Source organism: Ailuropoda melanoleuca, chromosome 6, assembly GCF_002007445.2.
Source record: "Ailuropoda melanoleuca isolate Jingjing chromosome 6, ASM200744v2, whole genome shotgun sequence".
Taxonomy (NCBI): Eukaryota; Metazoa; Chordata; class Mammalia; order Carnivora; family Ursidae; genus Ailuropoda; species Ailuropoda melanoleuca.
This window is the reverse complement of record NC_048223.1, coordinates 47,942,130-47,957,068: the sequence shown is the minus strand read 5'-3', so window position 1 is coordinate 47,957,068 and position 14,939 is coordinate 47,942,130. Positions and strand designations below refer to the sequence as shown.

Sequence of the window (14,939 nt, the reverse complement as noted above, 5' to 3'; positions counted from 1 at the left end):
CTCTAAGGGAAACCATCCCACTTTCCAAACAACTAGTTTGCAAACCAATGTTTGGAACATAGTTACTTGGAAAGCAGACAATCACCTTCACTCTCTTGTCGCTAATACGTACGCGTGCCTAAATTCCTCCGCAGACTTCCTCACATGGTAATGTACTTCTCTTTCGTAGTGAAAAGAATGAGAACTCCAAATCTAGAGTAACACAACTGAAAGTCACATCACACATACTTTATGCAACTAAACAAAATTTATAAGGACACAATGTGAGTTATTAGTCTGGTATATACTCTCTTTAAACAATATGCGGCATCAGATTGCTTCTGAACACATAAATAATTTATAACTTAAGTGTACAATCCAAGAGGCTCCTTATTGATGACACTTCATATCAAAGCAATCAGACTGAGAAATAAGCATTCTGAGGAGGAAGTGATGTTTACAATAACTGTTGAACGCAGTGCCTGCCATGCTGATAAATGCGAACGCTTTTATATGACCCTCAAATCGAATCAAAGAGACGCTTCTTGGCAGAGACATACTTAAATCTTCCACATTTCCTCCTTTTTCTCTCATGTGAAAATGTCACCTTAAGAATAATTTTTTTAGGAATGAGTGTTGGGTGTTTTTTTCATTATTATTATTATTATTCTGAGTATCTTCAGATAAATTGTCCACCAAGATTTTACTGATAGGGGATTTAGAGCTCTCGGGTATTTATTACAACTCTTTGACATTATCAGTGAAAATGTCTGCAGTACCTAAAATAATTATTCTTTGATTATCTTGACATAGAGGGTTTGTTTTCAGTTTCATTAAGATGAAAAAGCAGCTATCTTGTGTGGTCGTTCCTAACCTGTACCATTGTCTCACCTTAAATCACCAACGTTGCCACAAAACAGCTGCGAGCTCCGACACTCTCCCTGAAAATACAACAGAGCTCTTATAAATTCTATTCACCTTCCCCTAGCAACTGAAAACAAACAAAACTCTTCTATTAATCCACATGAATGTGTTGTTCTTTAAAGAAAATCTACCACGGGGAGGGTTGTCAGGAAAGGTCTCTTTGAGGACGTGATACTTTTGCCGAAACTGGGTTTGATTGATGAGGATGTGCCAAACACTGGAATGTGTGAAAGAAGTGTTTTATAACTGAGTGAACAGCAAAGGTTGGACATGAGAAGAAACTCAGAAGAAGAGGATAAAAGTCCTCGCAGAAGAACAGCAGATATGCGGGAGTTAAATTACATGTGGCCTTGTAAGTCATATTCTGCCGCTGGATTTTATTCCCACCGTAATCAGAAGTCACTGGAGTATTTTAAGCACAAAGGTGACTTGAGCTGATTGATGCTTTTAAAAGATCACCCTGAATGCCAGGTGAAGGATGGGCTGTAGGAAGTGAAAGCAAGGACGGGAGGTGACAGTGGCTTATATGAGATTTCCTCTGAAGGTCTTGCAGGCATCATGACCTAATGTCACTTGGGGAGTAAATAAATCAGGTGTTTTTTTCTGTGGCCGATTTATCTCTCTCCTTTGAGTATCTTTGCAGATGATGTTAGTAAATAAATTGCAAATCAGAGGGATCGCTATTAGGCTGCCTACAAATCAAACTAGTTTAGAGCTGTGGTGGCAGAGAAATAATATGCTTCCAGAAAGAGCTTTACCAAAAAGCCAGCTCCACATACTTGAGGTTTCTAAAAAACAAAGCTGCATGTGAAGATCTTACCAGCTGTATTTATCACTTTTCCTAGAATTATTTACTTGATTATTTTTGTGGTGACCTCACTGAGTTGAACTCCCCATTTTATTATCATCTTGTGGCCATACACACACCTCAAGACAGTTTAAACTATTGACATAGATTATCATGTCCCTCATTATTAATTATTATCAAGAGGAACTAAGCAAAGGGATATGTGACATGAAGTTGATTTTGCTCATAAGAAAACATACCAGATGAATATGGACTCTGGGAAACAAACTGAGGGCGTCAGAGGGGAGAGGGTTGGGGGATTGGGATAGGCTGGTGATGGGTATTAAGGAGGGCACGTATTGTATGGTGCACTGGGTGTTATACGCAAGTAATGAATCATGGAATTTTACATCAAAAACTTGGGATGTACTGCATGGTGACTAACATAACATAATAAAAAATTATAAAAAAAAAAAGAAAAGAAACCTCGTGTAGGAGAATAACTTTTATGCATGGATTTTTTAAACTTTTTTCAAGTAATGCTATACACAAAATTACAAAACATAAAAGGGATAAATAGGGGTGCATGTGTGGCTTGGTTGGTTGGGCATCCAACTCTTCATTTCTGCTCAGGTCGTGATCTCAGGGTCCTAAGTCTGCTTCTCCCTCTTCCTCGCCCCTCCCCCTACTTTTGCACATGCTGTCTCTCTCTCTCTTGTTCACTCTCTCTCTCTCTTTCAAATAAATAAATCTTTTAAAAAAAGAGATAAATAACTTTAAGTGCATTCATACAAAGACATGCTATGCAGCTATTCTTTTTATGCAGTTATTTATAAAGCTATACCTTCATGAAAATGAAAATTTCAATGTATTCCAACTAAGTAAATATTTACTGAGCATCCTACATTTGAGGCACTGTTCTAGGAGTTTGGGTAAGATAGCAATCAAGATAAGCAAGGTCCTATTCATAGTGTTTGTACATTTCTGAGGAACCAGACAGACATTAATCAAAAAATGTACAAAATATTTCCACCTAGCCAACCAATCTGCAGAAAATAAAACAAGGTCATGCATTACCAAATCCACGGCGGAAGCAAGATGCTTTAGACTGTGTGGTAAGGGAAGGCTTCTCTGAGGAGGTGACTTTTGAGCTGAAACCAAATAACTAAAAGAGCCAGACACAGGACAATATCAGAAGAGAACATTCCAGAAAGAGGCAGAAAAGTGTGCATGCCCTCAACTGAAAGAGCATGACATGATAGAGAACAGAAAGAAGGCCTGAACCAGGTGGAGGATGAGGTCGGTGTCCGTCCATTGGGGCTGCCATAACAGACTATGTACCATAGACTGAGGGGCTTCTGAACAACAGACATTTTTGCTCTCAGCTCCACAGCCTGGGAGCCCAAGAAGGAGGTACTGCCAGAGCAGTGAGCCACCTCCTGGTTCACAGATGGCCATCCTCTCCCTGTGTCCTCAGTTGTGAGAGGGAGGAGGGCTCTCTTTTATAAGGGCATTAATCCCATTAATGGCAGCTCTGCCCTGGACCCAATCACCTACCAAAGGCCCTGCGTCTGAACAGCATCACACTGGTAATCATGTTTGTTCATATGAATTTTGGGGTTCACAAGAATTTAGCCTACACAGTCAGTGATAAAGGATTGGTAGGACCATAATAAGCAATATAGGAAGACAGTCAGATATGATCATTTAGTGAAAATCTATCACAGCATCGAAGCAGGGAAGGGACATCATCTGATGTCTTTTTTTTTTTTAATATCATTCTGGACTCTAGGCAAGAATTTGTGATGGCTTGATTGTATATTTGCCTGACATCTGTGAGTTTCAGCTCTCCAGGATCCATTTCCCCTTCTTAACAGTAGCTCTGTCTTCTTGGAGAAATTACCTTTGCCTGTTGGACAGTTTCATCAGGAGCCCTGCATTAGGGCTGTCCAGGGAAACAGAACAGGCCAGACTAGGATGATTGTGTACACTACTCTCCAGAAAGAGAGAGAGAAATTGAGAGAGAGATTATATAGATATCTGTTTCTATTTATCTGTATATCTACTTATAGAGAGAGAGATTGAGAGAGATTCATTTTAAGGAATGGGCTCATGCCACAGTTGTGGAAGCTGCCAAGTCAAAGATCTCCTGGGCAAGTGAGGGGGCTGGAGAGTCAGGGGACAGACATTATGGTTTGAGACAAAGACAATCTGCTGGCAAAATTCCCTCCTCTTTGAGGAAAGTCAGTCTTTAATCTAAGGCCTTCAACTGATTGGACAAGGCCCACCCATATTATAGAGGATAATCTGTTGTACTCAAAGTCTACTGATTTAAATGTTAATCTCATGTGAAAAATGCCTTGGAAGCAATATCCAGACATATTTCACCAAATTTCTGGGTCCCATGGCCAAGCCAAGTTAGCACATAAAATTAACCATCACAGGCTCTATTCCTTCTAGACAAAGAGCGAGCATGTGGTCCAAGCTAGGTAAAGCAGGTGCTGTCTCCCCTAACTATGCATCTGAGTTGGGGTCACAGGAGTACATCCTGTCCCCTAGTCACACCCAGACCACATGATCCTGCCACTTCACCCACAACACACAATTGTGTCTTGAGCTTTCTGATAGCCATTACAAACCAATTTAAACAAGCCACCAGATGATTCCGGGAGGCCCCAGTGAACACCCACTACTTTGCTTTTCTATGGGTCAGAGTCATATGGTTTGTTTGAAAACAAAAAAAACAAAAAAACAAAAACCAACAACAACAACCCACAAACTCAAACTGCCTCCAACAGGTCCATATATTTGGAAAGACATGCATCAAATTACTAATGGACATCCTGGAAATCGGTCTTTGAGGATTGACGGGTTCCAATGTTTAATGTGTATAATTAAAAAAAAATTTTCCTCATAATTTACAATTAGCGACCAATCCTTTTTAAATTGAAATAAATAATGAAAAAATGTCTGAATTAGCAAGTGGAAATAGAGCAGAATTTGAAATATTATATGGAGTGGAAGTCCCATCTTTATTGGCATTAGAAGCCCTGGAGGCACCTCCGAGAGCAGAAGGTTTTTGTGGGACAATGTGAGAAACTATTGAAATCCATTGTTTTTTTATTCATAGAAAAAGAAGGAGCAGGATACTTGCTGCCCTGGCACACATTTACAATTTGATCCATTGATATATTTCTGGCTCGCAGAATTACCTTGTGGCATTTTGCATCAGCTGCTCCCTCTTCCCAAAGCAATAATATACGGCATAATTAATTCAGCACAAGTGGTGACTGTGCCAAATCCATTTATTTAAAAAATGAATCTACTGTTCTTCTCAATAAAGGTACTGGATTTTTTTTTTTAAGGACCATACGGAATTAATTACGAATACCACAGTCAGAATATACACAACTCATTTTCTAAAGCTGGAATTTCACTTAAAAATAGCTAGACATTTAACAACTAGTGTGAATTAGCTACTTCTTCCCATGAGCCTCTGAGTAAAGACCCAGACAGGTGAAGGAACTCCAGGGAAATGATAATAATATCAATAGCTAAGGGGCACCTGTTGTGGCTCAGTCGGTTAAGCATCTGCCTTTGGCTCAGGTCATGATCCCAGGGTCCTGGGATTGAGTCCCACATCAGGCTGGGCAGGGACTCTGCTTCTCCCTCTGCCTTTCCCCCCTGCTCGTGATCTCTCTCTCTCTCTCTCACTCTCTCTCAATAAATAAGTAAAATCTTTAAAAAATATCAATAGCTGATACTACTAACTCCCCACTGTTTGCCAGGAGCAAGTTAAGTGTGCTGTGTGAATCTTCTTTTCTAGAACTCACAAAATCCCATATATTAGATTTTATTAACCCCATTTTATAGAGGACAAATTCAAACTACAGCTGAGAGATATTAAGGAATGTCTGCAACATTATGCAAGATTCAGGTTGGACTCCAAGTTCTCACAACCTATCTTAGATCATGACAGCGAGCACCTCTGTAAACTTCCCATCAGAGTTCCAGAAATGTTCAGAAAGTTCTAGACATCATGTCCAAGCTGCATGACACTGTGTCTCTTCTATCTTTTCACAGGAAAATACCTCTCTGGTGTTAATTTAAAATAGTACTGGAACAAATTCTTGAATAAGAAGAGTCAGACTTCCTTCTTTTACTGAGAACAGGGACTTTTTTCCTTTAACTGATAGTAATAAACTCAATCCCTCCTCTAGTTTTTCATTCTTTAATTGTTCCAAATATTGGAAAATATCTTCACACTGTCTTATAAATGGAGATACAATAACAGTTCAGCCTATTTAATGTAAAATTTGACCAATGGTGAAAAGAACAAATGATTCTTTTGCTCACTTATAATTTTACATCCCACCTTCAGAATTACCACAATACGATGTCTTAGTCTACACAACATTTGCTAAATTCTAGTTTTTGTTTGTTTATTCAGCTTTTAGTTCGTATTTCCCCTGAAGTTCCTTTGATGGTTTGTAGCTGGTGGAGTGTGTGTGAGACTGTTGGAGAGGGGAAGAAATGGTAGACGGTGAAGTACATTCACACTACCTGCGTTATTTCTCACTGTCCCCTCCACCCCTCTGTGACAATCTTCTCATTACAATGTTATAGGCTGTCTAGCAGTTGCCAATTGTTTCTTAATCCATCAAGGTGTTGCCTTTAAAAGAGCTCCACAAAACACATTTTGAAATAACTGGCCTAAAGACGGAGAGAAGATATCATTTAATATTTGGGACATTGCCGAAAGGAGAAGGACGCGTTATGAACAATATACTGGGACAATAATAAACTGGAACTTTCTCTGGCAATGGGGAAATATGCTTACTTTACCTATAATACCTATTTGACTCCAATTGGACAGATAATGACCAAGTATGACAGTGCTTGCCACTCTATTAGCATTTGAAAACACCAGAAGTGTATAAAAAACTTTTATGTACCACAGCTAACATTTGGATAATATATACTGATAATACATAATTACACACACACAAGTTATATATCATCTACATATATAAAACATACATATATGCTCTTCACATATGCGTATTCGGGACAAAAACACTGTCACTGTAAGAAGGCAGGAGCCATGCTTATTCATATTCATATCCAGTATCTCAGTGCAGAGTTTGTATTTCTCGAAGTTTTAATTGACAGATTAGTCCAATTGGACAGTTACTGAACACTTACTATGAGAAGCAGGTGCTTGGCATGTTAGGGTGTAATGACAAACAGGAAATTACAGAACACACAGTCATGCGAGAGAGAAACAGGCAGACAACTGCAGGACACTTCCAACAGGCGTACACGGCACATGCAGAAACTTAAACCTGGGAGCCCAACACGTCAGATTTACTGAGATGAACCTGGGTAACAAATACGAGCTTAGTATATGGAACAAAGTGGAGAGAGGAGAGGGTAGTTCTCAGAGAGGATAAGGCGCAGACACAAAGCTCTGCTTTGCTAGGTAGGTTACAGTAGGCAAGTCACAAGAGATGAGGCTGGAACGTGGTCTGATGTAAAATGACTACTAGTGACATGCTCAATGCTTTGGGAGCTCATTGGGTATATGGTGCGAATATTGCAGCTTTTATTTTAAACAGTGAACGATCAGATCAGAACTATATTTCAAAAACATAACTGCCTTCAGTGAGATGATGCTCTGGGGTCTAGAGTGGAAAGTATGTTTTTTTGTTATTGTTTTTTTTTAAGATTTTATTTATTTCTTCAGACAGAGAGAGAGCATGTGAGTCAGGGGAGGGGCAGAGGGAGAGAGAGAGAGAAAGAGAATCTTTTTTTTTTTTTAAGATTTTATTTATTTATGTGACAGACAGCCAGCGAGAGAGGGAACACAAGCAGGGGGAGTGGGAGAGGAAGAAGCAGGCTCCCAGGAGAGGAGCCCGATGTGGGACTCGATCCCAAAACGCTGGGATCACGCCCTGAGCCGAAAGCAGACACTTAATGACTGCACTACCCAGGGGCCCCAAGAGAAAGAGTATCTTGAAGCAGACTCTGCACTGATCGTGCAGTCCCCACGCAGGACTCGATCCCACGACCCTGAGATCATGACCTGAACAAAACCAAGAGTTGGCTGCTTAACTGACTGAGCCACCCAGGCGCCTGGAGAGTATGTCTTTACATGCATATTTTGACAGTGGAACTGGGCATCGCACATATGTGAGTAACACCTTGTAGACAGTGCAGAAGGGATCTGTGGAAACTGATCGAGTTTCGGGTAGGGGTCAGGGAAGTGAAGGTCCGAACCCACAATGACCTCAAAGGTAACAGGAGGTGAACAAGAGAAGGATGAGAACGTTAGAAAGGATAATGAGGCATCTGTGGAAAGCACACGTAAAAATATCTAGAAAAAGTGGGGCACCTGGGTGGCGCAGTCGTTAAGCGTCTGCCTTCGGCTCAGGGTGTGATCCCGGCGTTATGGGCTCAAGCCCCACATCAGGCTCCTCGGCTATGAGCCTGCTTCTTCCTCTCCCACTCCCCCTGCTTGTGTTCCCTCTCTCGCTGACTGTCTCTGTTAAATAAATAAAAAATCTTAAAAAAAATCTAGAAAAAGTGAAAAATGCAAGCTTGGCGGTCAGGAAAGAGTCCAAGTCAGAAAACACTTCCACAACACACAGATCATCCCTATTTGAAGAAAAAATCTTAAAAAAAATCTAGAAAAAGTGAAAAATGCAAGCTTGGCGGTCAGGAAAGAGTCCAAGTCAGAAAACACTTCCACAACACACAGATCATCCCTATTTGAAGAAAAATAGAACCTCTTGGTATTGATGGTTTGATGAATCTTAGTGAAAACTATAGTGAAAAAAAAAGTTTCAAAAGATAGAAGTCTGGAAAATCACCAAGATTTAAGAATAAGCAAAAAATAAATAAATAAATAATTAAACAAATATGTAAGTAAAACTTTAAGCAGAGAGATTTAATTAGGAAAAATGAAACAAAACAAGCTATCAAAGATGTAGGAGGAGAAACCCAGGGCCATGAAGGGGAGGAAGAGAACCAGCACTTTCATAAAAGAGGAGAGGAGGACGTTACTGGATTGCTCAATGAGCATGAGTCAAGAGGAAATTATCAATGTTGTATATCACTGCAGATCACTGCCACTCCCGTAATAACTGGGAAAGGTTCCCTGGAAGGGGAGAGCACCATAAATACAGGAGAAGAGCTGTCTTTGACAGTTACATGAAAACCAGAGTTCTTTGAGACAGATTATATACAGTGCCTGTGGGTAGACAGTTGTGGGACCCAACTCCACAGGGACTGGAAGAGCTCATTGGAGTGTGGATCCTAGCTCCTAGATGACCATTCTGTCAAGCACTAAGTAAAGGGAGGTACATCTAGGAAACACATAGATAATACATCATATTATCACACTACAGTGTTTCTCTCCAGGGACAAATTACTCAGCAAAATACCAACCAACCAACCAAACAGGATGGACTGTTACATCATGAAAAAAAAAATCAAGTGTGAACATTTGCAATGTCTTTGTGCTTCAAGAGAAAACAGAAAACAGAGCTGTGGGTTCTATGGTCTCCAAAATCTATGGGAGTTTTCCATAATATCAGGAAACTTCAACCAGATAAGCATAACAACTTCATAGAGTCAGAAAGTGAGAATAAATTTACACAATATTGGAGAGGACTCATCCCATCCTACTTATGTCCTCGATTAGCACAGAGTTGGGCATACATCGGGGCCAGTACATACTTATCAAATTAATAAATGAATAATAATTAGCACAGAACTACAAATGGCTTTCGTACCCTAGAGACATCAGATCTATATATTTACATATCCAATATAATATTAATCTTAGTGTTTGTGAAGACAGGACTTTTTGCTGAAGACGATTTTCTGTTATAGAAAAACATATAAAACATTCACTAAATAAGTTTCTCTGTAAACACATGATTATTTGTATTTCAATAAATAGTTTCTTTTAATTTTTATTATATCCTGGTTCATGAGTTAAACACTGTACCAGACTTCCTTTTAAAGTTTTTCTGAGCTGATAAATTCTGCATGCATTGTGGCGGAACGAAGAATGGTTTTTCAAGTCAAGAGTACCACTGAGGTAATTGGTGGAAAATTTCACATCAACGCAGAAGGTGAGCAGGTGTCAAAGCTTTCAAAACTTGAAGAATTAGTTCAGAAAAGGATCAGCAAGTATGTAATTACAGTCATCATGTCTTGTTTAGCTGACATAAATGGTTAGTTCTCTCCCTCTGAATAGCAAGATTTTATTTATTGAAATTTCTAGAAATTTTAGCAAAATATGCAAAGGAAACTTTTAAGAAAGGATTTTTTTAAGTGGAAAGGACAGACATAAACACAGCAATCTGAATGTAAAACTCAAAATCTCACTCTAGTTCTTAACCCTCATGAATGAGAGGGGGATCAGAAGAGGCATAGGCAGAAAAGAGCCAGGAAACCCGATGCCGGCACAATGGGAGATTTCAGGTTCCAACAACCACCACAATAAGATTTCCGTCCCCAGATGTTCTTACAATGTGACTTCTACACACCTCCTATCAGGAGATGGTACCTGCTGTTAGTCCTTGAATCTGGCTGAGGTTAAACTACAACAGAAGGGACACTGTAGATGGCAAGGCCAATTCCTACAAGTTCTGCCCCATGCCCTTGGGAAGCGAGTTCTTGAACCCGGTGCCTCGGTGTGAGAAGCCCAAACAGCCCAAGGGAGACCCGCGTGCAGTGGAAATGAAGCTGCAACTCACGGCTGGCTGGGCTCCAGCCAACAGTCAGAATCCACTGGCTGAGTGAACTGTCCTCACACCGGTACCCAGGCCTCAGGCAAGGATCCTCAGCTGGTGCTGTGTAGAGCAGAGATGAGATGGTCCCTCAAGTCTGCCCAAACTGTAGCTTTTATGTGCAAATTTAAAATACATCGCTTGAAGCCACTGAGATTTGGTGATTGTTTTATGCGGCCATTGGTAATCAGAACAGGTGCCTAAATTTGCAAGTAAATATATTTAGTTTTTTCTATGTAGCAATAAAAATACACCCCTTATCAAATGAATATTTGCTGTCACTTTTCAAATATGTAAAATTAAAATTCTCCATTTCACAGAATGTTAAAGAAAGGGTCAATCTGGTAAAAGGGATGATGAAGCATAAAGTTTGATCATTCTGGACTTTATAGCTAGCATAGCACTTAATTCAGGAGACATGACTTTAAAAGAAAACAGTTTTTACTTGCTAGTTGTAAGGCCATAAAAAGCTACATAAACTCTGTATGTCAGAGATCTCATCTCCCAAGTGACCTTAAGAGTGGTAGCTACCCACCAGGATTGCAGTGACCATTCCTGCTTTAGCCAGTTCATGACGAACTGAACAATCTATATAACATTAGTCACCAGGATCATTTGTTTTCATTCCCCCCATATATGGAGCATGGCCTCATCTCTATGGTGAACTGTATGGAAATGAGAGAGATGGTCAGCCAGCCATCTGGAAGAGAGAGGAATGGATGCTCAGAGGTTGCTTGCCAGGCAGCAACCTGTGCCTCTTCCCTCAGGCCATCAAGCACTCTTAGAGTCATCTCACTGAGCCACCAACTCCAGTCACCATGTCATTACCTTCTCTTGGGACCTCACGGAAATGATAGGTACATAAACTAACTCAAAAATAAATACTTAAAATATTTTTTCCTCATAATTTCAATTAAGACTTTCAAAGAAAAAATTAATGTTCACTATCATTAATAGCCTTCTTACCGGAATATTCCACAAAGTCCTGTTGTGACATATAACTTTAGGTGATCTACAACTATTTGTCCACAAAATTTCTACATTAGCCTTTTTGTCTTCAAAATTACTCCACTGAGATGAAAATTCGATTATTTTCTTCATTAAATGCACATCATAACATTTATTCTTTTTTTTCCTCCAACTTTTTTCCTCCGCATAAGCCAACTGGTCTAGTATGTATTTATGCTGGAAGTCACAACAGTGAACCTCCACTATTTAAGATTTACTGAATCTTAAAGTAGGACTGAATAAGAACATTGGATAAGAACCCTTAGCAGTGCCTAGAATGCAATGTCATTTACAGTTAGGAGAAGGAATTTCTTTTTTTATACTTTAAACATCTCAAAAACAGAGAGGATACTTCAAACTACAGTCCTAACACGTTTGAGAAAAAAAAAAATTCAAACACCTTCTAACAAATTCTGACATCATGAGCCATGTTACTAACCCAGAAAGCTGAATGCTTTCCAGAGGAAATGAAAAGACATTTACCCCCTAGGAATTTGGCTTCTTTAAAAGAGAAGTATAATTGTTTCTTTCTTTTTTTTTTTTTTTTACTTTTAAGGGAGAAATTAATATTCTAGTTTATATTTTCCTTATATTTTTTTTTCTTAGGCATAAATATTTATGACCCAGCCGGGTCCAAGGTGTAAACTCCAGGTTGACAGCAACTTAGAATTCTATTAGAATTTTAAAAAAGAGGTAGAAACAAAAACAAAACAGAGGCAGGATCAAGCATACCAGGTACATATTCATGCCTTACCTTTCTGCTTCTTTAAAATACATCTTTAAGGGATAGATATTTGCATTTGGGATTCATTAACTTCCACCTCCAAACAGCCAAGTGCAATCTCCGATAACACTGTAGGACTCTAAGAGGCTGACAAACACCCTATTGACCCGTGTGTCTTCTGACTTAGGACTGGCTTAAGACTGTTTATTTGGTGAATTTAAGGAAATGCTGAAGCTATTTCTTAGAGTTTCCTAGAACAGGTTGGCAACTGAACTAGGTTATGATTTATGGGTGGAAAAATAAAATAATCAGTGTCAAATGAATGGTTGCTTCCCGACACACTTCGGACTTTGCCAATGATGCAGTAATGCATGGGGACCAAACTTCGCCATACTCTCTGAAAATGGTTTTGGACATAAATACCTTGTAATACCCATAGAGTGAAGTTTGCTATTCCCACCTAATACATCCGCAAACTACTAGAAAAGGATCTCATTGAGGTTAAAGAGGTATAAGTGAAGGGGAAAGAATGCAAGCACATTTACCGGAGTTCTCAATTCAGGGATGGCGGCTTGGTAGGTGAGTGGGCGACAATCACGCGTGTTTGGCACGAGGACACAAGGTAGAAACATGGGACCCAAGTCATCTCCATCCAGAATGTCCACTGTGAGGGTGGTGGTGGTGGTTCGCCGCTCATTCAGATTTTGTGCACGGTCCTGTGAGAAAGGAAAAAAAAAAAAGACACAAAAAACAATGAGATGCACCCAACATTCCCTTCAGCTTGACTAGACTGTAGACAGGTTTCTTCCGGATTACAGGCCTTGACTTCTCTTGGGGCATTTACTTTAGAAAACTTGCAACTAGGGGCGCCTGGGTGGCACAGCGGTTAAGCGTCTGCCTTTGGCTCAGGGCGTGATCCCGGTGTTATGGGATCAAGCCCCACATCAGGCTCCTCCGCTATGAGCCTGCTTCTTCCTCTCCCGCTCCCCCTGCTTATGTTACCTATCTTGCTGGCTGTCTCTATCTCTGCCGAATAAATAAATAAAATCTTTAAAAAAAAAAAAAAGAAAACTTGCAACTGTACATACTTTCTCTGCCCTTTGAGCTGGCAATCTTCCTGCAGCTCCAACTTCTGCCAGTTTTATGATCCAGCACTCCTGCTCAAGGACGTGGGAGCCATTCCTTTGAAATGCAATCACCAAAGAAGATGGAGCACCACCTCCCAGTCTCTGTGGGAGGGCAGGAGTCTAACATGCATAGGAGGCTTGCTCCAAGCTGTGACGCTATCTCCCATCCTTCAAGTACAACACAATTTCACTTTTCCCTCAAGAAGGCCAATTAGCAAACACAGTTGGCTCTTGATTCCTCTACCCCACCCCGACCCCAGCTCTGTCTTTCATTTTTGATGATGTTTCAAGCAATGTAGACAAATTTTAGGGGTGCCTTGGTGGCTCAGTTGGTTAGGCTTCTGCCTTCGGCTCAGGTCATGATTCCGGGGTCCTGGGACTGAGTCCCACGTCAGGCTTCCTGTTCAGTGGGGAGTCTGCTTCTCCCTCTCCCTCTGCCCCTCCTCCACTTGTGTGCACTCTCTCTCCCTCTCAAATAAATAAAAAAAAATAATCTTTTTTTTAAAGAAAAACTTTACATAAATTTTGGTTATTTCTAAAAACAAACAATAACAAACAAACAAAACCCCCCTAATCCTCAGAAAAGTAAAACTAAGGGAGAAAACAGGAAAAAGAAGAAAACCTGCCAGGTCTGCTGCACTTTTAACAGAGAAATGTTTAATGGCTCACTGAAGCCTTTTCTGTTATCAAGTCTTTTGAGACTGGCATTCCTGGTCTTCAGGGAGTGCCCTGTTGTCATTGAAATAACCTAGCTTTCCAGATGATAATTGTTTTATTTTGCTTCTTCATTCTTTGGGACTCAAAAGCTACAATTTCTAGGAAGAGCGCTCTTGTAGCAATAATGACAATTATCTATTCAACTTCCACTCTTTTCCATGAGACATTCTATTGTCAAGAGAACAGGGATTCTGGGGTTTTGTTTTGTTTTGTTTTGTTTTTCTTGTTTTGTTTTCCCCAATTTTACGGAGATATAATTGACAGAGCACTGCATGATTTTAGGGTGTGCAATGTAATGATTTGACATACATATACGTGAAAGGATTTTACAATAGTTTTACTTAACATCCGTCATCTCATATAGACACAGGGGGAAAAAAAGAAAAAGAAAAAAATTTTTCTTTTGATGAGAACTCCCATCTTGGCTCTTAGCAGTGCTCTAGCTCTTCTTTTAGCCAACTTGAGTTCAGACTGCATTCCCTGTCCTTCTTATTGAAAGAGCAAAGTCTTCCTGACTCAGCTTGGCCAGCTGTACTTTTAGCTTTGAGGATAACTACGATCCCTACTTCTGAGACATTGTTAGTTTCTGATGTGCATTTTCCATCCCAGGATCCCATCCGGGACTCTGCCTATAGGTAGCCATCATGTCTTCTCAGGCTCCTTTGGCTCTGAAAATTTCTCCAACTACCCTTGTTTTTGATTACCTTGACAATGTTGAGTACTGGTCAGGCATTTTGTAGAAAGTTCTTCACTGGGGACATTGATGTTTTTCTCAAGATCAGACGGGGGCGATGCATTTTGGGGAGGAAGACCATAGAGGTCCAGGGTCATGTCATCACATTACATTATTAACACGACTCATCTTTTACGCT

The 14,939-nt window shown here is 40.0% G+C and overlaps 1 protein-coding gene across 1 annotated transcript in view; it reads right to left on the bottom strand.

The window, feature by feature from the left end:
* Positions 1–14,939, bottom strand: part of PCDH15 (protocadherin related 15) — a 1,685,023-nt gene that overhangs the window by 462,394 nt on the left and 1,207,690 nt on the right. The window contains exon 10 of the mRNA XM_034662367.1: positions 12,769–12,939. Within this exon, the coding sequence (XP_034518258.1) occupies positions 12,769–12,939 (171 nt within the window). The remainder of the gene's footprint in view (positions 1–12,768; positions 12,940–14,939) is intronic.